Source organism: Ornithorhynchus anatinus, chromosome 6 (assembly GCF_004115215.2).
Source record: "Ornithorhynchus anatinus isolate Pmale09 chromosome 6, mOrnAna1.pri.v4, whole genome shotgun sequence".
NCBI classification, from domain to species: domain Eukaryota; kingdom Metazoa; phylum Chordata; class Mammalia; order Monotremata; family Ornithorhynchidae; genus Ornithorhynchus; species Ornithorhynchus anatinus.
Genome location: NC_041733.1, coordinates 42,763,180 through 42,789,902, shown reverse-complemented (window position 1 = coordinate 42,789,902; position 26,723 = coordinate 42,763,180). Strand labels below are relative to the sequence as shown.

At 47.2% G+C, this 26,723-nt stretch overlaps 1 protein-coding gene across 3 annotated transcripts in view; it reads left to right on the top strand.

Moving 5' to 3' along the window:
- The window catches only part of ATP7A (ATPase copper transporting alpha), a 93,048-nt gene that overhangs the window by 29,160 nt on the left and 37,165 nt on the right, over window positions 1-26,723 (top strand). For 2 of the 3 annotated variants that reach the window (XM_029067342.2, XM_029067343.2), the window contains exons 2-4: window positions 2,683-2,823; window positions 21,696-22,176; window positions 23,566-24,291. In XM_029067342.2, coding sequence (XP_028923175.1) covers window positions 2,716-2,823; window positions 21,696-22,176; window positions 23,566-24,291 — 1,315 coding nt within the window. In that variant the 5' untranslated portion in view covers window positions 2,683-2,715. Of the gene's footprint in view, window positions 1-2,682; window positions 2,824-21,695; window positions 22,177-23,565; window positions 24,292-26,723 lie in introns of those variants that run through there. The other variant, XM_029067341.2, reaches the window with a different exon arrangement.

Genomic DNA, 26,723 nt, shown 5'->3' with positions numbered 1-26,723 from the left:
AGTGGTAGAACGGGGATCATCTTGAAGCATCACTGAGCACGCCATCCCTCCTTAGAAACCTCCAGTAACTTTCCATTTCCCTCTTTATCAAACCAACTCCATATAATTAGCTTTAAGGCACTCCACCACTTCTTCCCATCTAGCATCTCCACTCCCTCCACCCCCGACTCACCGAATCAATCTCTTCATTCCTCCCGAGATCACCTGTTTCCCGACTCGCCTCCCTCCGCCCCTTCCCTCATGCTGTGCTCGATGTAGGCAGGAAATGTGCTTGTTCGCTGTTGTACTCTCCCAAGTGTTTTTAGTACAGTGCCCTGCAATAAATACCAGGCACTACCTGGGCCTGAAACTTCCTCTCCCTCAAACCCGAAAGTTCAGCCACAGTTCTCCCCAAGTTCAAAGCTGAACTGAAATTCCCCTCTTAAATTCCACCACCCCTAATCGAGTAACCCATAGATTGGCCTGCCACTTGCCTGTTTGTTTGTTTTGTTTGTATTTGTTTTCAAATATTTTCGGCCGTGTCTCCTGCATTAGAGCGGGAGCTCCTCGTGGGCAGGATCGCATTTTCATTCATTCAGTTGTATTTCTTGGGCGCTTACTGTGCGCAGACCACTGCACTAAGCACTTGGGAGAGTACTATGCAACAAGCAGACACATTCCTTGCCCACAACGAGCTTATAGTCAGAGGGGGAGACAGGCGTTAATATAAATAAATGAAGAATTACAGATATGGATTAAAGTGGTGTGGGGCTGGGGGCGGGAGGACTGAATAAAGGGAGCACGGCGGGGTGACGCAGAAGGGAGTGGGAGAAGAGGAACGGAGGGGCTTAGTCGGGGAAGGCCTCCTGGAGGAGATGTGCCTTCAATAAGGCTCTGCGGGGAAGGAGAGTAATTGTCTGGCGGATTTGAGGAGGGAGGGTGTTCCAGGTCAGAGGCATCACGTAGGTGAGGGGTTGGCGGTTTTTGTGCATCTTTTGTACTTTTCCGAGCACCTAGCTGAATAAAGAACGCCACTTCTATTCCTAGTTCTACAACGATATTCTTGAGCTACTGGACTCGAGCATGCTCCTTGCCTTGACATTGTGTGTATATATACCACATGGATGTTGTCTTAGAAAATAACATATAAGAGAATTTTTCCCAAGTTACTGTTTGACCTTCTTTGTTTAGCTTCTAAATTCGCCTCATCCTTTATTTCAAGCTCATTACTGAACTCTTTGCCAAGAACTTGCATAATTTTGCATCCAGCTAACCCTTTCCTCCCAACGTAATTTCTCTTATAAGTGTGAAAAATCTGCTTTAATTAGTACCCTCCAGGTTAAGAATCACATAATAAAAAAAAAGAGATGCCAGCATGAGTAAGGTAGGGTCCCTCTAAGAGTTGCCTCCAAACATAGCAGGGGGAAAAAAAAGAGAAGCCTATTATTTTTCCTGAATCATTTCTCAGGCCCGATTCCAATGGGCCTTGGTGGTTGCACAATGGTTTGTAAACAAGGGATCTGTAGGAACCTGCTTCTTCCTTGGTCAATTTGAGGTTTCTTTTCCTTCCACTACGATAGATATACCCAGGTCTGTATCCCGGCTCATTTTACTGGGTGATTTTAGCGATCGGGTGGTTGGATGGAAGAGATTCCAAGAGGGACAGTTTGACTCCTTAGAATAACCGTGTGAAGGGCGGGTGACGAGGTGGGCACACAAACAATTTTTTCCCCACTGAGGATTGAAAATTTTTCGAGACTAAGCAAACCGAGGAGATAACTTTTGGTGATTTTTATTTCTTGCTGTATTCATTAGACTGTGAGTCCGTTATTGGGCAGGGATTGTCACTATCTGTTGCCGAATTGTACATTCCAAGCGCTTAATACAGTGCTCTGCACATAGTAAGCGCTCAATAAATACTATTGAATGAATTCATTCTGACATTGTCGGGACTTGTTCGTGAGCTCGTCTTTAGTGCAGACTTCGAGTCCTTCGAGAGACAGGGTCCGCATCTCATTCCCGCCTGTGTACTCTTTCCCATCGCTCTGCAATATAATAATAATAATGATGATGGTATTTTTAAAGCACTAACTATGTGCCAAACACTGTTCTAAGCGCTGGGGGAGATACAAGGTTATCAGCTTGTCCCAGATGGGGCTCACAATCTTAATCCCCATTTTACAAATGAGGTCTCTGAGGCACAAGAAGTGAAGTGACTTGCCCAGAGTCACAGAGCTGACAAGTGGCAGAGCCGGGATTAGAACCCATGACCTCTGAGTCCCAAGCCCATGCGCTAGCCACTAAGCCACGCTGCTTCTCTACAGTGCTCAGTGCAGGGCTCTGCATACAGTAAGCACTAAATAAATGCTATTATTACTTGCTACCCCTGCTATTTGGGCACAGTCATTTGCCGACTCACCAGGAGGGAGTAGTGATTCACGGTGGGGGAACTAAGAAAGAATCCTCATGGCTTTCCTGGGCGATCAGTCAGTCGTATTTACTGAGCACTTACTGTGTGCGGGGCGCTGTATCAAGCGCTCGGGAGAGTACAGTAGAACAATGAACAGACGCATTCCCCGCCCACCGCGAGCTTACGGTCGAGCGGTCATCCTGAGGAAAGATCGGACGTTTTCGGGCCGTCCGGGAACCGGCTCTGTTCGTGTTTACGACACTGATTTAACTTCTCTTATGGCATCCTCGCAGGAACCTGAAGACGGGAGCGGAACGAGCACAGGGATGGACGTGAGGAAGATCACCGTGGCCGTGCAGGGGATGACCTGCGGTTCCTGCGTTCAAGCCATCGAGCAGCGGGTCGGCCAAGCCAACGGGGTGCACTGCATCCAAGTAAGTAGCCGCCTCCGATGCCGGAGAGCCCCGATTCAGGTGACCGAGGACCCAGGGGGACCCGAGAAGCAGAGTGGTGTACTGGGTAGAGCACGGGCCTGGGAGTCAGAAGGTGGTGGGTTCTAATCCCGGCTCCACCACCTGTCTGCTGGGCTACCTTGGGCAAGTCATTTCTCTGGGCCTCAGTTACCTCATCTGGAAAATGGGGATTGAGACTGTGAGCCCCTTTCAGATGGGGGACTGTGCCCAACCTGATTTGCTCGTATCCACAGTGCCTGGCAAACAGTAAGCGCTTAACAAATTTCACAGTTATTATCATTATTAGAAACTGTCGCATGCGAACCTTGCTTGGTGACTGGGGAAGGAGGACCTTTGGTTTTACAGCATTTGGAGTGGAAGTGGGTTTTTTTTTTAAATTGTTGTTGTAGCTGTTATTGTTTTTCTTTTCATTTGAAGATCTCACCGTGTGCCAGGCTCTGTGTACTGTTGTGTTGTTACGTCGTAGTGTCCCAAGAGCTTAGTACAGTGTTCTGCATAAATACGTTTGACTGACTCTATACTAAGCTCTGGGTTATATAATAGTAATGGTATCTATTGAGCGCCGACTAGACGCAGAATACTGTACGAAGCTCGTGGGAGAGTACAATACAACAGAATTATTAGACAAGTTTCTGCCCAAAATGACCTTACAGTCCAGAGGGAGTTTACAGTACTTACTATGGGCCAAACACTGGGATTATCAGGGTGGACGCCGTCCCTGTCATTCACTCGTTAATTCAGTTGTATTTATTGAGGGCTTACCCTGTGTCGACCACTGTACTAAACACTTGGGAAAGTACAATGCGACAATAAACAGACACATTCCCTGCCCACAAGAAGCTTACAGTCTAGAAAGGGAGAGACAGGCAACAATACGAATAAAGAAATGACAGATATGTACATAAGTGCTGTGGGGCTGGGATGGGGGAAGAATAAGGGAAGCAAGTCAGGGTGACGCAGAAGGGAGTGGGAGAAGAGGAAAGGGGGGGCTTAATCTGGGAGGGCTTCTTGGAGGAGATGGCCCTTCATTAAGGCTTTGAAGGTGGGGAGAGTTATTGTCTATTGGATTTGAAGAGGGAGGGTGTTCCAGGCCAGAGGCAGGATGTGGGCTAGAGGTCGGTGGCGAAATAGGCAAGATCAAGGCAAGTGAAGAAGTTTGGCACTGAAGGAGCAAAGTGTGTGGGCTGGGTTGTAGAAAGAGAGTAGCAAGGTGAGGTAGGAGGGAGCAAGGCGATAGAGTGTCTTAAAGACAGTGGTGCGGAGCTTTTGTTGGATACAGAGGTGGATGGGCAACCACTGGAGTTTTTTGAGGAGCGGGGTGACTTGTCTTGGACATTTTCTGTAGAAAAATGATCCGGGCAGCAGAGTAAATATGAACTGGAATGGGGAGAAACAAGAGGCTGGGAGGTCAACAAGGAGGCTGGTGCAATGATCCAGGAGAGATAGGAGGAGTGATTGTACTGACGAGGCAGCAGTTTGGTTGGAGAGGAAAAGGCAGATTCTAGCGATGTTGTGAAAGTGGGACCACCAGGATTTAGGATTGAATATGTGGGTTGAATGAGGGAGAGGATTTAAGGTTACGGGCTTGTGAGACAAGAAAGAGGGCGGTGCCTTCTACAGTGAACTCACAGTGAAGGTAGAAGGCAGTAAGATATCAAATTGGACCAGTCCCTGTCCCAAATGAGGCTCCCAGTCTAAACTGAGGGAGGAGGATTTACTCCCCATTTTACAGATGAGGCACAAAAGTGAAGTGACTTGCCCGGTGCCAGGCGGCAGGCAAGTGGCAGATGAGAATCCAGGTCCTCTGATTCCCAGGCCTTTGCTCTTTCCATTAGGCCACCCTGCAAAAGTGTAAATGCCGTTATTATTATTTATTAGGGTGTCCTCTTGTAAAAGAAGAGCTCAGGTGTTAATGGGGGCGGATTTCTTCCCCCCTCAGTTGAACCTTCCATTTTACAGCCTTCCCTTGCTGGGGCAGTCGACCAGAACTGCACCTGCTCCTCAGACCGTTTGTTGTCCCAGAATAAGACCAGTGGCCAACGAAACAGTAATGAACAGAGAGGGGAACTTGTCTTTCTTAGATAGTAGCGCACCCATAAGAGGGAAGGAAGTGCTGCTGGAAGGTTAAACTTTCAGGAGAGCATCGGGAAGGGTGGCGGTTTCTCTCCAAGAGATCAGAAGTGGGGCTGATTCAGAGGCTGCATTTGGTTGCTCTCAGGCAGAGGTGAGCTAAGCTGAAGGGGATCTGTGTTGCCCTGTAATAATAATAATAATAATAATAATAATAATGGTATTTGTTAAGTGCTTACTATTTGTCAAGCACTGTTCTAAGCGCTAGGTGGATATAATGAATCAGGTTGGACACGATCCCTGTCCCACAGGGGGTTCACAGTCTCAGTCTCCATTTAACAGATGAGGTAACTAAGGCCCAGGGAAGTGAAGTGACTTACCCAAGATCACGTAGCAGACAAGTGGCAGAGCTGGGAATAGAAAATAAATTAGATAATGGTATTTGTTAAGCGCTTACCATGTGCCAGGCACTGTTCTAGGCACTGAGGTGGATACCAACAAATCGGGTTGGATACAGTTCCTGTCCCAAACAGTCTCAATCTCCATTTTACAGATGAGTTAACTGAGGCCAAGTGAAGTGACTTGCCCAAGGTCACATCGCAGACGGGATTAGAACCCGTGTCCTTCCGACTCCCAGACCGGGGCTCTTTCCATTAGGCCGTGCTGTTGCTTTTCTATTTTATTTTTTTTCAAACTTCCTAAATTCAAAGTCAGTTCTAGAAATTGTCTCCTTGGGGTCGTTTCCTGCTCAAGAATCATCTCTTCCAGCAGAAATCCCTGAGATTGACTTGAAATTTCCCAGAGGGCCCTAATTTCCCACACCTCCTCCTTCCTCCAGGGGAATACTCCGTCACCCAGCCAAGACATGTGAGGGTTAGTTCTCTCTGCAGAGGGCTGCTTTTCTCCCAGGTTGCTGAATTGAACAGCAGGTGTGTGCCTAGGAAAAAATGAGAGGTAGGAACTGGTTGAATGGACACTGGACACAAGTGAGGAGCCGGTTTTTCCCCAAGTAGCGGGTGGAGTGGGACCAGGGAAGAAATCAGTTGCAGGCATGTGCCAGCCAGGGAGGCTTCTTGAGAGCACCTCAGGTCCCTTCTCTCTAAGCTCGCAGGTGGAGATGTCTCTCCAAACTGGATCCTTTTGTCCACCGAGCTTCTTTTTTTTTCCTTTTTGTACAGGCAGGTCAACAGTGAGCACAGGGTCCCCAGGAGACAGGTGACGGGGGCTGATGAGATAATATCGGAGGGGAGGGCATCCCTCTGTAGGCCTAATGACGAGGGCGGGAAGTCACAAACTAGAAAAGCAGCATGGCGTAGTGGATAGAGCGCGGGCCTGGGTCAGAAGGTCGTAGGTTCTAATCCCGGCTCCACCTCTCTCCCACTGAGTGCCTTTGGGCAAGTCATTTCACTCTAGTTACCTTAGCTGGAAAATGGGGATTGAGCCTGCGAGCTCCATGTGGGACAGGGGCAGATTTGCTTATATCCACCCCAGTGCATAGTGTGTAGTGCCTGGTACATAGTAAGCACTCAACAAATACAATTATTATCACTATAGACTCTGGAATCGAATCCTAAGGCGTTTGCCGACTTGTCACGGCATCTGAGGTCTCCTTTTCCTATGCTATTTAATGCTTACTATGTGCAGACACTTTAGAAAACGCTGGGGTAGATACAAGCTAATCAGGTTGGACACAGTCCTTGTCCCGCATTAATTCCCATTTTAATTCCCATTTTACAGATGAGGGAATGGAGGCACAGAGAAGTGAAGTGACTTGCCCGAAGTCACAGCAAATAAGTGGCAGAGCGGGGATTAGAACCCAGGTCCTTCTGACTCCCAGGCCCGTGCCCTCATCCTCAGCGGCGTGACTTCCTTGGCCATAAAGCAGGTGCTTCGTTCCGTCTTCCTTCAGCGAGGTGGCGGGCGGCGCTGCTAATGACGTCTGTAATTTCAAAGCACAACACCAAGTAGCCCATAAAGATGGAAGCAGACGCCCTTCCTTATTGTGCCGAGGGGCCCTCCCCGGGCGTGGTACCCCCTCACGAGTCGTCTTCACAGAGCCAAGTTCTCTAAATAATAATGATGGCATTTGTTAAGCGCTTACTGTGTGCCAAGCACTGTTCTAAGCGCTGGGGGGAGATACAGGGTCTCAGGTTGTCCCACGTGGGGTTCACAGTCTTAATCCCCATTTTTGCAGATGAGGAAACTGAGGCACGGAGAAGTTAAGTGACTTGCCCAAAGTCACAGAGCTGACGAGCGGCGGAGCCTGGATTTGAACCCATGATCTCTGACTCCCCAGCCCATGCTCTTTCCACTGAGCCACACTGCTCCGAGCGGTCGGGCCCGGGAGCAGCAGGGCTTTTGTTTTCCTTCAGACGTCCTGGTTTGGGATCAGCTTGGGGATTAGAGAAGCAGTGTGGTTTAGCAGATGGAGCACAGGCCTGGCAGTCAGAAGGACCTGGGTTCTAATCCCAGCTCCACCACATGACTGCCGTGTGACCTTGAGCAGGTCACTTCACTTCTCTGGACCTCAGTTCCTCCATCTGGAAAATGGGGATTAAGACTGTGAGCCCTGTGTAGTTAGCTTGTATCTACCCCAGTGCTTAGTACAGTGCCTGGCACATAGTAAGCACTTAACAAATGCCACCATTATTATTGTTATTATTATTATTAGAGAGCAAATGAACTCAATTGATCTTATGACGAGCTGACACCTGGGTGCCTGACTATTCCAGCCGGCCTTTTCTCTCCGCTTAATAATAATAACTGTGATATTAAACGCTTACTATGTGCCAGGCACTGTACTAATCGCCAAGGTAGAATCCAGTAAATCAGTTGGACAACAGCTGCTGTCCCACATGGGGCTCAAAGTTTCACTCCCCATTTTACAGATGAGGTAACTGAGGCCCAGAGAAGTGAAGTGACTGGCTCCGGGTCACACAGCAGACAAATGGCAGAGCTGGGATTAGAACCCATGACCTTCTGACTCCAAGCCCTTGCTCTGTCCACCACACCATGCTGTGGACCAGATGTCGGGGCTGATTTTGGCCCTTCCTCACAGTGTCCCCAGGGTCGCGTCTCCGACAGGAAGGAATCGTTTGAGCACCCCTGAATCATGTGTTTGTCACCAGCACATCCGTGAAGAACTGAGCGCCATTAAGAAAATTTGTGTCCTTGGCGACGTTTCCCTTTGTGGCCATATGGATCATCATTTTTTTCAGTCGGAAGGAATTTCTCCCCTGACTCCAAAGGCTCCATTTATTGAAACAAACAGGTTCCATGTTTAATTGAAGTTAATCAGTCTCTTTTCCTCCTCCTCCTCCCGGGCTGTTTTGTAATTGAAAAGGTTGCAGCCCCTAAAGCAGATATCAAAGCTAGGAGGATTCACGGTGGGTGTTTGGCTCTACTTAAGCCCCCCCCCCCGTTTTTACTTGTTTGGAAGAGAGTTCAAAGGATTGTGGCTTCGTGATTAAGCCCAGGATTCAGTCTGGACTCCCAGAATCTCTCATTGACTTTGGCACCGACTTTGTGGGACCTTGAGCCAATTGTCTGAGCTTGGTTTTCCCAGTTGGTAAAGGGGTGACATTTCCTATTTCACAGGATCGTCGCGGCATTGGTATAATCTAGCCTCGTTGCCCTAACTCTTCTGTGTCTCCCTGATTTGCTCCCTTCCTTCATTCCCCTCTCCCAGCCCTGTGGCACTTATATATAATCTGTAATTTATTTATGTATTTATGCATATTAATGGTGTCTCCCCCTCTAGACAGTGAGCTCATTGTGGGCAGGGAATATGTCTGTTTATTGTTAAATTGTACTCTTCCAAGCACTTAATACAGTGCTTTGCACACAGTAAGCGCTCAATAAATACGATTGACTGTAGAGGTGGCCGAGCCACCAGAACCAAAGAGCTGCAAACCGACAAAATATGGCCAAGAGCTGCAGCTGAAGCAAAATATGATCATCAATCAATCTTATTTATTGAGAGCTCATGTGCAGAGCACTGTACTAAAATAGCGCTTGGGAGAGGACAATATAACAGTGTTGGTAGGCACGTTCCCTGCCTACAATGAGTTTACAGTCTAGAGACATAAATTACGGATATTCATTCATTCATTCAATAGTATTTATTGAGCGCTTACTATGTGCAGAGCACTGTACTAAGCGTTTGGGATGAACAAGTCGGCAACAGATAGAGACAGTCCCTGCCGTTTGACGGGCTTACAGTCTAATCGGGGGAGACGGACAGACGAGAACAATGGCAATAAACAGCGTCAAGGGGAAGAACATCTCGTAAAAACCGATGGCAACTAAATAGAATCAAGGCGCTGTACAATTCATTAACAAAATAAATAGGGTAACGAAAATATATACAGTTGAGCGGACGAGTACAGTGCTGTGGGGATGGGAAGGGAGAGGTGGAGGAGCAGAGGGAAAAGGGGAAAATGAGGCTTTAGCTGCGGAGAGGTAAAGGGGGGATGGCAGAGGGAGTAGAGGGGGAAGAGGAGCTCAGTCTGGGAACGCCTTTTGGAGGAGGTGATTTTTAAGTAGGGTTTTGAAGAGGGAAAGAGAATCAGTTTGGCGGAGGTGAGGAGGGAGGGCGTTCCAGGACCGCGGGAGGACGTGACCCGGGGGTCGACGGCGGGATAGGTGAGACCAAGGGATGGTGAGGAGGTGGGCAGCGGAGGAGCGGAGGGTGCGGGGTGGGCGGTAGAAAGAGAGAAGGGAGGAGAGGTAGGAAGGGGCAAGGTGATGGAGAGCCTTGAAGCCTAGAGTGAGGAGTTTTTGTTTGGAGCGGAGGTCGATAGGCAACCACTGGAGTTGTTTAAGAAGGGGAGTGACATGCCCAGATCGTTTCTGCGGGAAGATGAGCCGGGCAGCGGAGTGAAGAATAGACCGGAGCGGGGCGAGAGAGGAGGAAGGGAGGGGAGGAAGGGATATGTACATAAGTGCTGTGGGGCTGAGGGAGGGGTGAGAAAAGGGAGGAAAATCCAAGTTCAAGGGCAACGCAGAAAGGAGTTGAAGAGGAAAATGGGAGCTTAGTCAGGGAAGGCCTCTTGGAGAAGATGTGCCTTCAATAGGCTTTGAAGGTGGGGAGAGAAATAATCTGTCGGATATGAAGGGGGAGGGTGTTTCAGGCCAGTGGCAGGACGTGGGCGAGAGATTGGCAGCGAGAAAGGCGAGATGGAGGTACAGTGAGTAGGTTGGCATTAGAGGAGTGAAGTGTGCGGGCTGGGTTGTAGTAGGAGAGTAGCGAGGTGAGATAGGAGGGGCCATGGTGATTGACTGCTTTAAAGCCAATGGTGAGAAGTTTCTGTTTGATACGGAGGTGGATGGACAACCACTGGCGGTTCTCGAGGAGTGGGGAAACTTGGGCTGAACGTTGTTGTAGAAAAACGATCCATGCAGCAGAGTGAAGTGCGGACAGGAGTGGGGAGAGACAAGGTCAGCAGTGTCAGCAAGGAGGATGATACAATAATCAAGGCAGGATAAGTGCTTGGATGAACGTGGTAACAGTCTGGATGGAGAGGAAAAGGCAGATCCTAGCAAGATTGTGAAGGTTGAATAGACAGGATTTAGTGTCAGATTGAATATGGTGGCAGAGAGCTGAGTCAAGGATTGAGCTAAGGTTAGGGCTTGTGAGACAGGAGGGATGGTGGTGCCGTCTATATTCTGGTTGAAATTCCTTTTTAACGAGAACAGCAAGCAGGTACCTGGGAGTCGGGGAGTGATTTAGAGTGGCAGCAAAGAATGAGAGGGAGCCGGAGCAGGTACCACAGCTCTCCCTTCCTCAGCCTTCGGCCGGGCCTCTGCCACCGGCAGACCTTAGGTAACTGCAAACGGCAGCCACCTCCGTGAAAAAAACCAGGCGCGAACCTTACGTCCCCCAGATTTTTCCCAGCAGGTGAAGGGGCCACGTTGGTTCGCCAGAGCAGTTTCGTCACCCCTGGTTGAATCAATCCATGGTATTTATTGAGCACTTAATCTGTGCGGAGCACTTTTTAATCTCCAAAACCCTCGGATGTGACTGGTAATAATTGTGGTATTTGTGCAGCGCTTACTGTGTGCCACGCGCTGCACTAAGCACAGGGGAGGGGATACAAGCAAATCGGGTTGGATGCATTCCCTGTCCCACGTGGGGCTCACAGTCTCCATCCCCATTTTCCAGATGAGGCCCGGAGAAGTGAGGTGACTTGCCCAGGGTCTCACAGCGGACAAACGGCGGAATCGGGAATAGAACCCGTGACCCCCTGACTCCCAGGCCTGGGCTCTGTCCACTATGCCACGGTGCCTCTCCGTTGACGTACCGTCGACATAGCAGTGAGACACACTTTACGGAAAGAGGATCTGGTGGTTTCTGCTCTTGTGCAAAGATGGAGGCCTTGGGTAATGCTTCATGGTGTTTGTGCACGTCGCTGCGTCTAAGACAGAGCCAAGCCAGTCGCTGACCCGATAGCGCTGGGGAAGGAAGCATCTCCCACATAGCAGTAGCACAATCCAGTCAGTTGTAGCCTGGTCTTTTTTTAAAATTTATTTATCTTTTTTGGTGTTATGCATTCATTCAGTCGTATTCATTGAGCACTTACTGTGTGCAGAGCACTGTCCTAAGCGCTTGGAAAGTACAGCTCGGCAACAGATAGAGACAATTCCTACCCAACAACAGGCTCACAGTCTAAAAGGGGGAGACAGACAACAAAACAAGTATTAGTTAAGGGCTTATTGTGTGCCAGTCACTGTTCTAAGCACTGGATAGAAACAAGAAAATCAGAGTCACAGTCCGTGTCAGTCAGTTGATGATATTTATTGAGCGCTTACTGTGTGCAGAGCACTGTACTAAGCACTTAAGAGAGTGCAATGGAATAAGCAGACACATTCCCTGCCCACAATGATGTTAGAGTCCCACAAGGGGTTCACAGTCTTAATCCTTATTTTTCAGATATGGGACTGTGACTCATAGAAAAGTTAAGTGACCAGCCCAAGGTCCCACAGCAGATAAGTGTTTAGACTGTGAGCCCGTCATTGGGCAGGGATTGTATCTATCTGTTGCCTAATTGTACGTTCCAAGTGCTTAGTACAGTGCTTTGCACATAGTAAGTGCTCAATAAATACTATTGAATGAGTAAATGAGTAAGTGGCGGAGCTGGGATTAGAACCCACATCCTCTGATTCCAAAGCCTATGTTCTTGCCACTAGGCCGTGCTGTAGTATTCACCCTAGCACTTAGAATAATAATAATGATGGTATTAGTTAAGCGCTTACTATGTGCCAAGCACTGTTCTAAGTGCTGGAGTGCCTGGTACATAGTGCTTAAAAAATACCATTATTATTATTATTAATTATTAGTAGTACAGTACAGCTCTACCTGCCCCTCTTTGTCCCCCCAAAATCCTACTGCCCTTTGTCAGGCCACAAGAGGAGGGGACAAGTCACAGAAGTTGGGGGGTTGTATATTTTTACAGATGACATGGAATGAAATTAATTCTATTTCAGCTTCCCGGGGATGTGTTATTTCCTTTAGCCAATTAGCTCCGTGCGTCCAGACATTAGACTGTGAGCCCATCATTGGGCAGGGATTGTGTCTATCTGTTGCCAAATTGTACATTTCAAGTGCTTAGTACAGTGTTCTGCACATAGTAAGCACTCAATAAATGCTACTGAATGAATGTAATTTGGTTTGTAAGAAACAGTTCTCCAGGGTTTGGGCAGTTTCTCTGTTGCCACCCACCTTCTCGAAAGGTTGGCTGGTTGTTATTTTTCTTAAAGAGAGTAATGAATATTAAGGCTAACACCTGGCCTTGATTTTTTTTTTTTTAAATCAAATGAAACTAATTAAATCCTCGTTTGATCGAACACATTTGGTGTTAGATGCCAGGAAATGGAACAGGATTACACAAATTATACAGTTGTGGACCTGCTCTTGGCAGTAGTACAGTAAAAATGTTTTCTCTTCTTAGAGACCAGGGCCCAAGGATTTTTTTTTCCTTTCAGAAGACTAGGCTTCGACATGGACAGCAAAAATATGCCATAGCAAGTCAGATTCCCCAGCCAAGTGAATCACTGGTGATGGAAAATTCTTTTTTTTTTATGTCAAGATGGGTGCTCAGGACCCTGATGTAATTCATTCATTCAATCGTATTTATTGAGCGCTTACTATGTGCAGAGCACTGTACTAAGCGCTTGGAATGTACAATTGGGCAACAAATAGAGACAATCCCTGCCCAACAACAGATCCTTCAAAATATGGGACGGTTAAACAATTTATAGGACGTTCTAAGCTTTGAAATAAAACCATCAGAAATGATTCTCGGGAAGTATATCAACGAGGTGGTTCGTTCCAAAACCACCCATATAAAAAATAATTTAAAGGACTTCATGATGCACCACACAAGTAATGCATATTGTTATTCAGATTCTCGCAGACATTTGGATAAGCTAGCTACCTTTTTTTCCAAAGATGTTTAGATGTTGACCTTGTCTTTTTGGTGTGATAGACAGACAAACCCAGGTTACTCTCAAATCAATCCATCAGTGGTACTTTGAAAGTGCTCATTTAGACCCAGATGGCTGTAATAAATGATTGGGAGAGTACAATGGAGTTGATATACACAATCCCTAAATATCAAAGTCATGGTACTTGTTAAGCATCGTCATGGGCCAAAGATTGTACAGAATGTTGGGGCAGATACAAGGTTATCAAGTCGGACACGGTCTCTGCCCTACATGGGGCTCGCCGTCTAAGTAAGAGCGAGAACAGTTATCGAATCCCCATATTACAAATGAGGCAACTGAGGCAGAGAGAAGTTAAGTGACTTCCCCAAGGTCACACAGGATTGTGTGACAATCCTTGTCACAAGGATTCGGCTTCAGCATCTACGAAATGCAGAATCCTGTAGTAGGCCCTTGGGGAACAAATAAAAATATGCATTTACAGTTTGCAAAAACATAGAGATCACTGTTTTAAATCTGTTTTCGGGTTGGTCATGGTAAGATTATAGTTTCAGAAACTGCCAAAGACAAGGGAGATACTATTATATGGTCATTATAAAGCCAGATTTACAGTGTGGGTTTTGAAAGGTTAAGCAGGTAGAGAGAAAAGTTCACATATGATACAGTTCTTGATAAAAGAAAACTCTACCGAGTGAAATTCTATGTCGCCTTGTGTTCAGTTTGGCTAATAGAGCAACTAAATAGAGTGATAAGGCAAAGACTGCTTATGGGCTTTAACCATGCATTTTCGGAGACAGCTGATAGTCAAGATAACCTTTATGCTGGAACACATGGAATTAAATGCAATTATTTTCCTTTTCACTTCCAAAATTGAAGTAGATTTTTAATCACGGGGCCTGTGATTACAGGGAATTATTTTGTAAGTGAATAAACCTTTGATGTTGATTGAGCCAAGCCTCAAAGTGGATATCGGGAAACCATATCTATAGCGCTTAAAGTGATGAATGAGGAGTTCAATTTAATTACACCAGTGGTGTTCTGCCCGGGGAAAAGATAAAATGGGACGATAATGTGTTGTCCTTTCTCAGGAATTGGTTTGGCCTTTTAGAAATCAAAAGGGCTTGATTTTTTTTTCCTTTGTCCATTGAACAGCAAATCCAATTTGAGGTAAATGACATGAAAAGCTAATGTCTTATGCTCCGTCACCAAAATTTGGAGTTCTGTTTTTTTAATGGTTTCTCATCATCAACCGTTGGCTCAGGGTCTTGCCATCCCCTTGAATCTGCCTGAAACACTGGTGACATAGGGGCGGTTACAAGTAGCCTCCAAAGCAGGCACAGGCTTCTTTATCATCTAGTCAGTCAATCATATTTATTAAGCGCTTACTGTGTGCACAGCACTGTAGTAAGCATTGGGGAAAGTACACTGTAACATATGCACTCCCTGCCCACAATGAGCTAACAGTCTAGAGAGGGGAGGCAGACATTAATATAAATAAAATTACAGATACAGACATAAGTGCTGTGGGGCTGGGATAGAGGATGAATAAAGGGAACAAGTCAAGGCGACACAGAAGGGAGTGGGAGAAGAGGAAAGGAGGGCTTAGTTGGGGAAGGCTTCTTGGAGGAGATGGGCTTTCAAAAAGCCTTTGAAAGCGGGGAGAGTCATTGTCGGCATTTCAGGGTGTGAGCAAAAGGTCTAGCTGGGCGGGTGCTGTGGTGACCGAGAGAACCCAGTGAAATAGAGAAGCTTAAGACCGTGAGGTCTATGAGGGACAGGGACTGTGGCCAACCCAATTTGCTTGTATCCACTCCAGCGCTTAGTACAGTGCCTGGCACATGGTAAGCCCTTAACAAATACCATGGGGGAAAAAAATGGAAAGGTTGCCTGCCAGACCCCCACTGAAGCTCCCTGGAGGATTATAGCTTGCCACATCGGTGGTCTCTGCCCCTGTCTGGGAGCTTCCCATGGCCCCTTGGTACTAGTGGACGTGAAGGAAGACAGAGAGTGAGGCTGGGGATTCGTGTGTTTGAGGGGGAATGGGTAGGAGGAGAGGATCATGGAGGGACAACTCCAAAACAAAATGGACATGAGGACTCAAGCCATTGCCCCAAGTTGCCAATTGAGATAGAATAATAATAATAATGGTATTTGTTAAACACTTACTATGTGCCAAGCACTGTTCTAAGCGCTGGGGGAGATACAAGGTTCTCATGTTGTCCCACATGGGGCTCACAGTCTTCATCCCCATTTTGCAGTTGAGGGAACCGAGGCACAGAGAAGTGAAGTGACTTGCCCAAAGTCACACAGCTGACAAGTGGCAGAGCTGGAATTAGAACCCACAACCTTTGATTCCCAAGCCCGGGCTCTTTCCACTAAGAATAATTACGGTGCTTGTTAAGCACTTATTGTGTGCCACGCACTGTTCTAAGCGCTGGGTTAAATACAAGGTATTCAGGTTGAACACAGTCCCCGTCCCACATGAGGCTCACACTCTTCACCCCCATTTTACAGATGAGGGAACTGAGGCCCAGAGAAGTGAAATGACTTGCCCGAGGTCACAGAGCAGACAAGTGGAGGAGCCGGGATTAGAACCCACGACATCTGACTCCCAAGCCCGTGCTTTTCCCATTAGGCCACACTGCCTCCCCGGCCCGCCCCGGCCCCCAGCCCCGAGCTAAATAATTTGGGGTGATTCTTCTCTCATGGCCCCCCGCCCCCCAGGGTTTGCACAGCTTTCTTCTCTATAGCCTCTATAACCTAAAACATTCATTCGTTCATTCAATCACGTTCATTGAGCGCTTACTGTGTGCAGAGCACTGTACTAAGCGCTTGGAATGTACAATTCGGCAACAGAGACAATCCCTACCCAACAAGGGGCTCACAGTCTAAAAGGGGGAGACAGACAACAAAACAAAACAGGCAAAAACGTGGTAGGGTGGATGCTTGTGAGGGGCTATCAATCAGTGTGGCAGAGCACTGTACTAAGCTGGGCCATTAGGTGTGAAAGTTCCTAGCCAAAGAATACCCCTGAGACGTCTCTCACAGTTCACAATCCCACCGGGGGTCCTAAAAAAAACCAACACTGTAGGGTAGGTAACCATGAGCCCAGCTTCTCCAAGGCAGATACACTGGCAACCGAGGCAGGCCAGGTCTGGGGCACTTGAGCACGGCTTCGTCACAATGCCAGGGTCGCTTTGACCCCATAAGGATTCTAGACTCTAAGCTCGTTGTGGGCAGGGAACATGTCTGTTATAGTGTTGTATCGGTATTCTCCCCAGTGCTTAGTCCAGTGCTCTGCACGCAGTAAGCCCTCACTAAATGCGATGGACTGACATAAAATTCTTGCATCCACTTCATAATGTGCTACACCCTGCCCTGTACTCTCTTCTTGTACACTCTGCGCTGCAGGACCATGACTGGCAGAGACAGGGCAACCCACTGGCATGACGATCAATTTCTTTGCACCCCAAATGTTCGTGACTAGTTTAGAGGCTCATCCTTGGTTATATACTGGGAGAGATCGTCATCATCATCGTATTTGAAGTTCTGTGGGACTGATTCTTCCGGCCACCCACCTATCAAGTTAAATACAGTGCCTCGGCGCTTAGTACAGTGCCTGGCACATAGTAAATGCTTAACAAATACCATAATTATCATTATTATTGTTATTAAGGACGGGCGTTCACAAGATATTATTATAGCCTATCCCGACATAAAGGTCTGAGCCAGAGCAAGAAGCCCACAGAAAATTTCTCCTCTTATTTAAGGAGAAATTTGTTTTTTCGGGCTTCACGACACAGTTGTGCCTTTGTCGTAGTCAGAGTCTTGCATCTCCTCAGACTGGAATGTGGCTCTTCCAGTAACAGCACAGGTCAAGACTTGTCAGAGGATGAATGTCTGTTGAGAATGCTCACTTGTCCTTCAATTTGCAGCATTTTCTTTTGAACCCTAAAGCTTGACTAGATCGGACTGTCACCGAGTCGCTTTGATGAACACATTAACGAAAGTAGAACGGAATGTAGTGGGTGACTTCCCATGTTATGAAAAGTCTTGGGCGTCGTAAATGATTTAGGATATATGTGTCTTATCGGAGGGGTGATTTAGGGTTCACCCGATTGCATTTATTGCAGTGGAAGTGGGTTCGAACTCATCTAGTTTAATCAGTCTCCTAATCGCGGCATTCTGCTAGAGTTTTCCTTGAACACATAGAAGTGAGTAAATTCTGGGAAACAGAAACTTTTATCTAATAGCTTTGTCAGTTAGAGGGTGGGGAACCCAGCCATTCTAGAAAAAGGAAATGTCAATTCAGCTCAAAGGGCAAACTCTACAGACTTGAAAGATCAATTTATGAATCTTTTGGTCTGGGACCCAACTCCGATGAAGGCAAGGGGCAGGTGAATCCTGGTGTAAGCAATTTAGGGGGTGGCTGCGGGCAGAGAGAGGACCAGAGAAGAGAGGAAAATGAGGAAGGACAACCTCACAGCAGAAATAATCACTTCTATCTGAAGAGATGACCCAGGCTGTAATGATAACTACGATGATGATAAAGTGGTATTTGTAGATTGCATACTGTGTGCCAAGCACTGTATTAGGTGCTGGGGTAGATAGAAGGTATTCATGTCCCTCAGTCAATCATATTTGTTGAGCACTTACTCTGTGCAGAGCACTCGGGAGAGTGCAGTTCAACAGACACTTTCCCAGCCCACACAAGTTTATAATCTAAAGTCGGGCACAGACATTCATAGAAAGAAATAAATTATCGATATGGATGTGAGTGCTGTGGGGCTGGGAGCGGGTATTAATAAAAGGGAGCAGGTCAAGGTGATACAGAAGGGAGTGGGAGAAGAGGAAAGGGGGGCCTAGTCAGGGAAGGCCTCTTGGAGGAGATGTGCCTTCAATAAGACTTTGAAGTGGGGAGAGTCACTGTTTGATATAAATGGGGAGGGCAGGGGGCTCACAGTCTAATTAAGAGAAGCAGCAGGGCCTGGTGGATAGAACCCGGGCCTATGAGTCAAAAGGATGAGTTCTAATTCCAGCTCCGCCACTTGTTTGCTGTGTGTCCTTGGGCAAGTCACTTAACTTCTCTGTGCCTCAGTTACCTCATCTGTAAAATGTGGATTGAGACTCTGAGCCTTAAGTGGGATAGGGACTGTGTCCAACCTGATTAGCTTGTATCTACTTCAGGACTTAGAACAGTGCTTGACACATACCAAGCGCTTAGTAAATGCCATCATTATTACTATCATTATCGGGAGGAAGAACAGGTATCGAATCCCCATTTTACAGATGAGGAAACTGGGGCACAGTGAAGGTAAGTGATTTGTCCAAGGCCCCTCAGCAGGCTCGTGTCAGAAGCGGAATTAGAATCCAGGACCTCCACCTCCCAAGCCGGTGTCTTTTTCCGAGGCCAGGCTGCTTCTCGACTGTATACGTAGAGGCTGGATATGTGTAGGTAAACTGTAGAGATATTTTATGCAAGCTTTCTTGAAGCAGCATGGTCTAGTGGAAAGACCACAGGCCTGGTAGTCATAGGAACTGGGTTATAATCCTGGCTTGGCCGATCTTTGCTGTGTGACCTTGGGCAAGTCCCTTAATTTCTCTGTGCCTCAGATCTCCAGTTCTCCCTCTTACTTAGACTATGAGCCCCATGTCTCATAGTCTCATGTCCATCAATTGTATTTTATCAGTCGTATTTACTGAGCCCTGTACTAAGCTGTCCAACCTAATTGACTTGTATCTATCCCAGCGATAGATTCTATGTTTAACACATAATAAACACGTAGCAACTACTATTTAAAAAAAAGCAATCACACACAGCAAAAGAAAACCGACTTGGTTGAAATTCTACCAAATCCCTTACTCTTCTGTCATGGAGTTAGAAAGAAGGAGTTGAAACCCTTCTGTTTTATGTCAGCAAACTGTCTCAGAGATTAGTGGCCCCCAACCTCTGTGTCTACTTCCTATCTACCCTACCGCATAGGGTAAGTATAATATGTCCACTTTTGATAAAAATGGTCTCCCATGAGTATTTTATATGGGCTTCTCTTTAATTAGTAGGCCATCCAATATCTTGGTAGAGAAACAGATGAGCTTATTGCCCACAACGTAGTTAACTCCTCAATAAGGAAGATCCACCAGCAGCAGGCAGAACAATTCACACGCTGTATAATCCCTTCCCTTCCCTCCCTACGGGCAAGAGGAAGCCAAGGTAAGCCAAAGACGCAATTTGACTGAGAACACAAACGGAACTCCCTACAGAGGGAATATTTTCCTTTGGGCGGAAGGAGATTGAGTCCTGGGTAGTTTCCCACGTATTTCTCCAATGTTTATAATTTGGAAATAAAAGATTACATGTGGCCAAAGGAGATAGTGGAGCAAAGGATCTAAAATTATAATAAGTGGAACACGAATTCTAGGCCGGGCACAGCCTGGGGAATCCAGATAAGGTAGGAGTAGAAATAATATTTTTGAAGCCCTTTGTGGGTAGAGCACAGTGGTAAGAGTTGGGAAAGAATGCACAGGTGGGTGTTGAACACGGGCTTTTTCCCTTCCCTCACAGTCTGCTGCAGGACTGTACGTTTGACTCTCGATTAGGGGAGGGAGTTGGAGGGAAGGGAGAGGGAATTCAGCTTACCTTCTGAATTTCAGGGCCGTTCAAAAGCCATTCTCCTTAGTGGGCAGACTGCTGGCTTCACAGGTGATGAGGTTGAAGCACAGAGGATATCTGACTGCTTTAGGAAGGACCCCTGCCAGATCGGGGCCAACCGAGGCTCTCCGATCGACTCGGAAATCACAGAGGTATCCAGGAGAAACTTCACCAGTGAACTTCACAGCCAGTGTGAAAGAGGAGAACCTGGAAATGAGGCCGAAGGGGATTGATCGAGAAGCAGCGACAGAGCGCGGGTCTGGGAGTCAGAAGGACTGGGGTTGTTGTTTGGCCTTGGGCAATCACTTAACTTTCCTGGACCTCAATTACCTAATCTGTAAAATGGAGATTAAGACCGTGAGCCTCATATGGGACATGGACTGTTTCCAGCCCGATTAGCTTTTATTTCTTCCCCAGTGCTTAGTACATTGCCTGTCACATAGTAAGTGCTTAATAAATACCATGAAAAAAGTAGTTAACCTGTGAGCCTTTGTGGTACCTGATTATCTCCTATCTATCCCAGCGCTAAACAAATACCACAATTATTGATTTTCTTATTCCTTTCTATCTTTTTACAGACTCTCCACTGGGAGATAAGAGGACATTTTTCTAGTGCGGGGAGAAAAGAGAAGCATTTGAGATAATGGCTTGTTATCCTAGGAATAGTTCAGATATAGGAAATAAGAATACCAAATATGCAACTAAGTAATCTGACCAGTGCCATTCCTACCTAGGCAGGAAACTTGCTTTTCTGGCCACATATCTAATATGTTGACTTTGGCAAGGCTTTTCCACACTTGGCCCTGCCAATAAAGGTAACTTAATTGAAGTTTCTGATTTTTAAGATTAAGTGTAACGCCTGTTTATGTTTTACAGCCTACCCCATCCCATTCAGAGTTAGAACTCCTCATCTTGCCACCCAAACCCTGTCCTCCCTCCTTCTTTTTGGTGTCACTGCAGACATTCTTTCATTCATTCCTCACTGTAGTTTTTCAGGCTGAGCTCCCAATATGCGGGGGGAAATAAATTTCTTTCCAGGATTCTCCACGTCTCGTCAAAGAAGTCGTGATTTAATATCCTTTTTTATCCTTGGCTTTGGGACCCTAAAGAAGCCTCATGGCGTAGTGGATAGAGCACGGGCCTGGGAGTCAGCAGGTCAGGGGTTCTAATCCCAGCTCCGCCACTTGTCTGCTGTGTGACAAGTGGGCAAGTCATTTCACTCCTCTGGGCTTCACTTACCTCATCTGGAAAATGGGGATTGAGACTGTGAGCCTCATGTGGGACAGGAACCGTATCCAACTCAATTTGCTTGTATCCAACCCAGCGTTTAATACAGTGCCTGAGCGCTGAACAAATAGTAATAATAATAATACTGTTGATGGCATTTGTTAAGTGCTTACTATGTGCCAAACTCTGGATAAGATACAAGGTAATAATGTTGTCCCTCTTGGGGCTCACAGTCTTCATCCCCATTTTACAGATGAGGTCACTGAGGCCCAGAGAAGTGAAGCGACTTGCCTGAAGTAACACAGCTGATAAGTGGTGGAGCTGGGATTAGAACCCACGTCTTCTGACTCCCAAGCCTGTGTTCTTTCCCCTAAGCCGCACCGCTTCTCTAAATACCATAATTAATACTATTACTGAACTGACTTTTACATTTTTCTCCCGGAAGGTTTCCTTGGAGGGGAAAAGCGCCACCATCATCTACGACCCCAAGTTACAGAGCCCGGAATCCCTAAGAGAAGCCATCGACGACATGGGATTCGACGCTTCCCTCCCTGACCCCAACCCCGTCCCCGTCGTCACGGACACCGTGTTTCTGACTGTCACCGCCCCGGCGGCTCCACCGTGGGAACAACTCCATCGCTCGCTGCTCGAGACCAGGGGCGTGACGGACGCAAAAATCTCCCCCCAGCAGAGGACGGCGGTGGTGACGCTGATCCCTTCGGTCACGAGTGCCCATCAGATTACCCGGTCACTTCCGGGTGTCAGTTTAGACGTCGGGACGCCGGAAAGAAAGGCAGAGGACTCCAACTCGCCCCAGGTGGGCGAAATCATGCTGAAGATCAAGGTGGAGGGGATGACCTGCCACTCGTGCACCAGCACCATTGAAGGAAAAATTGGCAAATTGCACGGTGTTCAGCGGATTAAAGGTAACGGTTTCGCCTCTCCCAAGGCCAGATATCGTCTGCCGACGATCTCTACTGTCCGGGGCTGCGAGGGACTCATTGGATTGTATTTATTGAGCGCTTACTGTGGACAGAGCACTGTACTAAGCGCTTGGGAGAGTACATTGCAAAGATAAACGGACACGTTCCCCACCCACAATGAATTTACAGTCCACATGGACACTTTGGGGTCCACAGATATCTCCAAAATCTCGTCATAGTCAGCAGACATCTCGACCTCCTCTCTTCCCCAAGCTTTTTACAGAAACAGGTAGCACCTTCCAGTACATTCTTACTTAGCTGGGAAAATCACCTTTCAGACAACTGTGATACTGACTCCAGTTACGTTAGTTGTCCTTCAGATGCTCCTTATGGGCAGGGAACGTGTCCGCTAATTGTATTATACTCTTCCTAACGCTTAGCATAGTGCTCTGCCCATAGTAAGGACTCAGTAAATAAGAAATCGCCTTGGGATTTTTTGTGAGCTTGTTTTTAACTGCTTAAGAGCCCACTGGCCATGTGGCTGATTAGAAAACGTTTGTGGACCGGATTAAAGGCCAGATGCCTGCTGTGATGTTCCTGCATGTAGAACAGCCTTGGGGATTGTTGCAGGTCAGGGATAAGCAGAAATACTGTGGGAAAATAGGAACTGATTATTCACTCAGCGTCCTTCTATCGATGTTAACTTTCTCCGGATGGTAAACTGCGTTTAATTTGTCCCCGGTTCCTAACCGAAGAAAAAGCTTCCTTGAGGGTCCCCAGATGGGCCGTTTGTCTCTTAACCATTTCTTTATTGGTTTTCTCTGGGTCGTATCAGATAGTGAGGGTGGCCCCAGTGGGTGTGGGGTATGCCGTTGGTTTGCACAGTGACCTCCGGAATGAATTACTGAGAACAAGGTTCAGATAGCCTGGAACCCCATTTCAGGGGAGGAGGTGCCAGAGATAGATGGGGAATAGATTTGGGACTTTTAGAAGGCTCCGGGAACTATAAGAGCAGGCGATATCTTAAATGATATATTGCAAATTACTTATTCATAATAACGTCTGCCTCCCCCTCTAGACTGTAAGCTTGTTATGGGCAGAGAACACATCTGCTAGTTTTGTCATATTGTACTCTCCCAAGCACTCTGCGCATAGCACGCACTCAATAAATACGATGGATAAACAGGGCCGCCTCTTCCTATTCCTGTCCTGTTTTTTGAGCACTCAAGGATGTTCTAAGAGTGGGTGGCAAGGAGAGATAACAGGGGAAAAGCAGGATGTGCAAAATCTGTTGCTCATGGGCATCGTTACGGCTGACGATTTATTTTCGAATACCAGACCCAAAAAACCCACGTAATAATATGCCTTTTTTTTTTTAACCCGGTCCACTAGTCTCCCTGGACAGCCAAGAAGCCACAGTGGTGTACCAGCCACATCTGATTACGGCAGAGGAGATCACAAAGCAGATCGAAGCAGCAGGTTTTCCAGCCTCCATCCGAAAACACCCCAAATACCTCCAACTGGGCGCTATCGACGTGGAGCGCCTGAAGAACACACAGGTCAAACCCTCGGGGAGCGGCAGCCCCCAGAAAACCACCTCGTACTCAAGCGACTCCTCCACCTTCGTCGTAGAGGGCATGCACTGCAAGTCGTGCGTGTTGAATATCGAAGGCAGCCTCTCCGCTCTCCCCTCAGTGCACAGCGCCGTAGTCTCCCTGGAGAACAAGTGCGCCGTGGTGAAGTACAATCCCAATCTGATCGCCCCAGGCGCGCTGAGAAAAGCTATAGAAGCCGTCTCCCCGGGGCAGTTCAGAGTCAGCCTTGCCCGCGAAAACACCTCCGACCTCAACACTCCATCTAGCCCTTCCCACGACCAGGGTGCTTTGAACAGCACCGGTCAACCGCTGACTCAAGAAACCGTGATCTACATTGGCGGCATGACGTGCAATTCTTGCGTGCAGTCGATCGAAGGGGTCGTATCGAAGAAGCCCGGCGTGAGGTCCATACGTATCTCGCTGGCCGATCACAACGGGGTTGTGGAATTCGATCCCGTGCTTACGTCTCCAGAGACTTTGCGAGAAGTAATAGAGGACATGGGATTTGATGCTTCCCTGTCAGGTAGTTTTCTCTTCTGTCGTTCAGATTCCTTCAGGTGACTTTACTTGGATTTGCGTGTCCTCGAAAAATAACCTGAAAGTGTCAGAGTGAAGATCGGCAATTCCGATCATAGGGTTCGATTACCCCAGGTGGTGATATAGATAGAAAGACTCAGAGACAGGAATCAGGATAGCACAGAAAGGAGGAAAGTGGCTACACGTCCGTTCATCCCAGTGGGATACGAGTGGCGTGTAGCCCCGAGCCTCCTTCAGAACATTGCCTTTATTGAAGCATGCAGCCAATTAGTGAGGAAGGGAGGAATGGGGGAGTTCGCCATCAGTTCCTGGTTTCAGTTCCTATTTCCCGGAGATAAGCAGATGTGCAGTTGACAGTTTGCAGCTGCAGTCAGGGGTTAATGACATGAAGTGATCACGGATGCTTGACATGGGAGTCAAAAGAATGTTGTGGTTATCTTTCTTGTCTGGGGGTCGACAATTTCACAAACTGGAGGGGATCATAAAATGGAAGGAAGTCCTGGACTCACTAAAATGGAGTCACTCTTGTCCTCTCAGTTCTGCTCCATAGGCCTGGCTGCCAGCAAGTCACTTCACTTCTCTGTGTCTCAAGTCCCTCAGTTGCACAGTGGAGATTTGATGACTATTCTCCCTCTTATTTAGACTGTGAACCCCATGTGGGATGTGATTATCTTGTAATCTACCCCGCACATAATACGTAGGAGGTGCCTAAGTATCATCATTATTATTATTGATGATAATATTATTATTTTCCTTCCCTGGAACTAAATCTCAGCCTGTGACCTATGAGCGCACACTGCAACCTTATTCAAAGATCATTTTTCCCCTGCGAACGGACTGAAACTCTAATTATTTTGATTGGGACTGAACAAAAAGACTTCAGACCCGGCGGAACCTGACTAGAAGTTGAGACTCCCAAAATACCTGATGCAATGCCTCGCTTTTAATGCAAATGAAAAGTTGCACAGCTTCCCAAGGGCATAAAGTCGTTTGCAAACAATGGTTGGGATTTGTCCAGCCGGCTGAAGAAACCTATTGGCTCATATAGACCGGCCTGCCAGGTAATCCCGGCCCCACATTCCATGTTGCCATCTCCATCACTGGGTTGGGTTCTCTCTCAGAAGGAAAGCGACCATCTAATTCTGTCCTTCACTTGGGCTGCCCAGACGCGACCATCGTGATCCGTCTCCACGATTCCTACAAGGGAGAGAGTCGGGGGATGGCGATGACCCCCTTTCTCCCTCATTCAGCACTGACATAGAAAAAAGCACAGTTAGCACTCAATAAATACGATTGAACATATGAATAAAAAAGGAATCACAGCAGGTCAACGGCAATCCACCGCCAGGTACCTTTTTCCTCTGGGTAGGGCTGATCAGGCCAGCTGATTTGAGTGTTGTATTCTGTCACAAAAACACAAGAAATGGCATTATTGGATTAGACCCTAGTACTCTCCCTCCTCCTACTCCTCTCTCGCAGCCTCAGGTTTGGGCTATAAGAGTAGATGCTTAAAGGGACCCTGTATTGGATGCCTTCCTTGTTAGAGAAGCAGCATGGCGAAGTGGATAGAGCACGGGCACTTGAGTCAGAAGGTCACAGATTCTATTCCTCCTTTGCCACTTGTCCACTGTGTGTCCTCGGGCAAGTCACATCACTTCTCTGTGCCTCGGATACCTCATCTGTAAAATGGGGATGAAGGCTGTGAACCCTATGTGGGACAAGGACTGTGTCAACCCGATGTGCTGGTATCCACCCCAGCACTTAGTAGAGTGTCTGGCACATAGTAAGCACTTAACCAGTACCATAATTATTATTGTTTTGACAAATCCCTAACCTTCCCCTCCACATTTGTAATTTTCCCTCTAGTAAACCAATTATAGACTGCTCTATTGTGAATTTATACAAATTCTCCTAGACATTTTCTGCCTCTACAGCTTCCCGAGGGTACAATTCCCATGTCTACCACGGTCAGCATGACCAAGTATTTCCTTCTAAGTTTGGTGGGTACCCTTGTGTCCTGGGCGGGGGGAACTGGGTGGTCTGAACAATTCCATGTTTGCTCTCTTCGTCCTATTTTAGAGCCACTTGAGCCCTGGGGGTAGATTTTCTCTGGGGAAATGCAATTAGAACTGACAGAAGAAGGCAGTTTGGCCTAGTGGAAAGAGCCTGGGCCTGGTTGTCAGGGCTTCAGGTTGAGCTGTCTATAACTACCTGCTGCGTAACCTTGGGAAAGTCACTTCCCTTCTCTGGGCTTCAGTAACCTCATCTGTGAAATGGGGATTAATAATAATGTTGGTATTTGTTAAGCGCTTACTATGTGCAGAGCACTGTTCTAAGTGCTGGGGTAGATACAGGGTAATCAGGTTGTCCCACGTGAGGCTCACAGTTCAGATTGTGAGCCCCATCTGGAACAGGAAC